A 429-nucleotide genomic window follows, 5' to 3' on the forward strand; every position below is an offset into this window, starting at 1 on the left:
AAATATGCTGTACTTTGTTGTTAATCTCTGTTTTTTTTTTTTTTTTTATTTACAGAAACAAGACAAGACTGGATTAAATAGCTGACTTCAAAGATTCCTAATATAAATTAACTGTAAATATTTTTGTATTGATATATTTATTTTTTATTTAATATTATTTAATGTATTTTTTGAAAACTTTATATTTAACCTATTAAAGAGGTATTTTAAATTATGTGTCTGTTATTTGTGCCAATTTCTCAACCAAGTTATGAAATGTAAGATTTCAGAGATGAATGGATAAATGAACCAGTAAATTAATGAATGTGTGCTTTTAAACTACTTTCAGAATATTTAAAATTCATTGTGTTCTCTAGAATGAACATAACTTCACATAAGCATTCCATTCTCAACTTTGAAAACAGGTTTTTGAAGAAAGTACATATTTTG

General features: G+C 23.3%; 1 protein-coding gene across 1 annotated transcript in view; it reads left to right on the forward strand.

Moving 5' to 3' along the window:
• areg (amphiregulin) overlaps positions 1 to 147 on the forward strand; it is a 4,047-nt gene extending 3,900 nt beyond the window's left edge. Inside the window, exon 6 of the mRNA XM_039750843.1 lies at positions 56 to 147. Coding sequence (XP_039606777.1) covers positions 56 to 81 — 26 coding nt within the window. The 3' untranslated portion in view covers positions 82 to 147. The remainder of the gene's footprint in view (positions 1 to 55) is intronic.
• The last annotated feature ends 282 nt before the right edge of the window (positions 148 to 429 follow it).

The sequence above is a fragment of the Polypterus senegalus genome, chromosome 4 (genome assembly GCF_016835505.1).
Source record: "Polypterus senegalus isolate Bchr_013 chromosome 4, ASM1683550v1, whole genome shotgun sequence".
NCBI lineage: Eukaryota > Metazoa > Chordata > Cladistia > Polypteriformes > Polypteridae > Polypterus > Polypterus senegalus.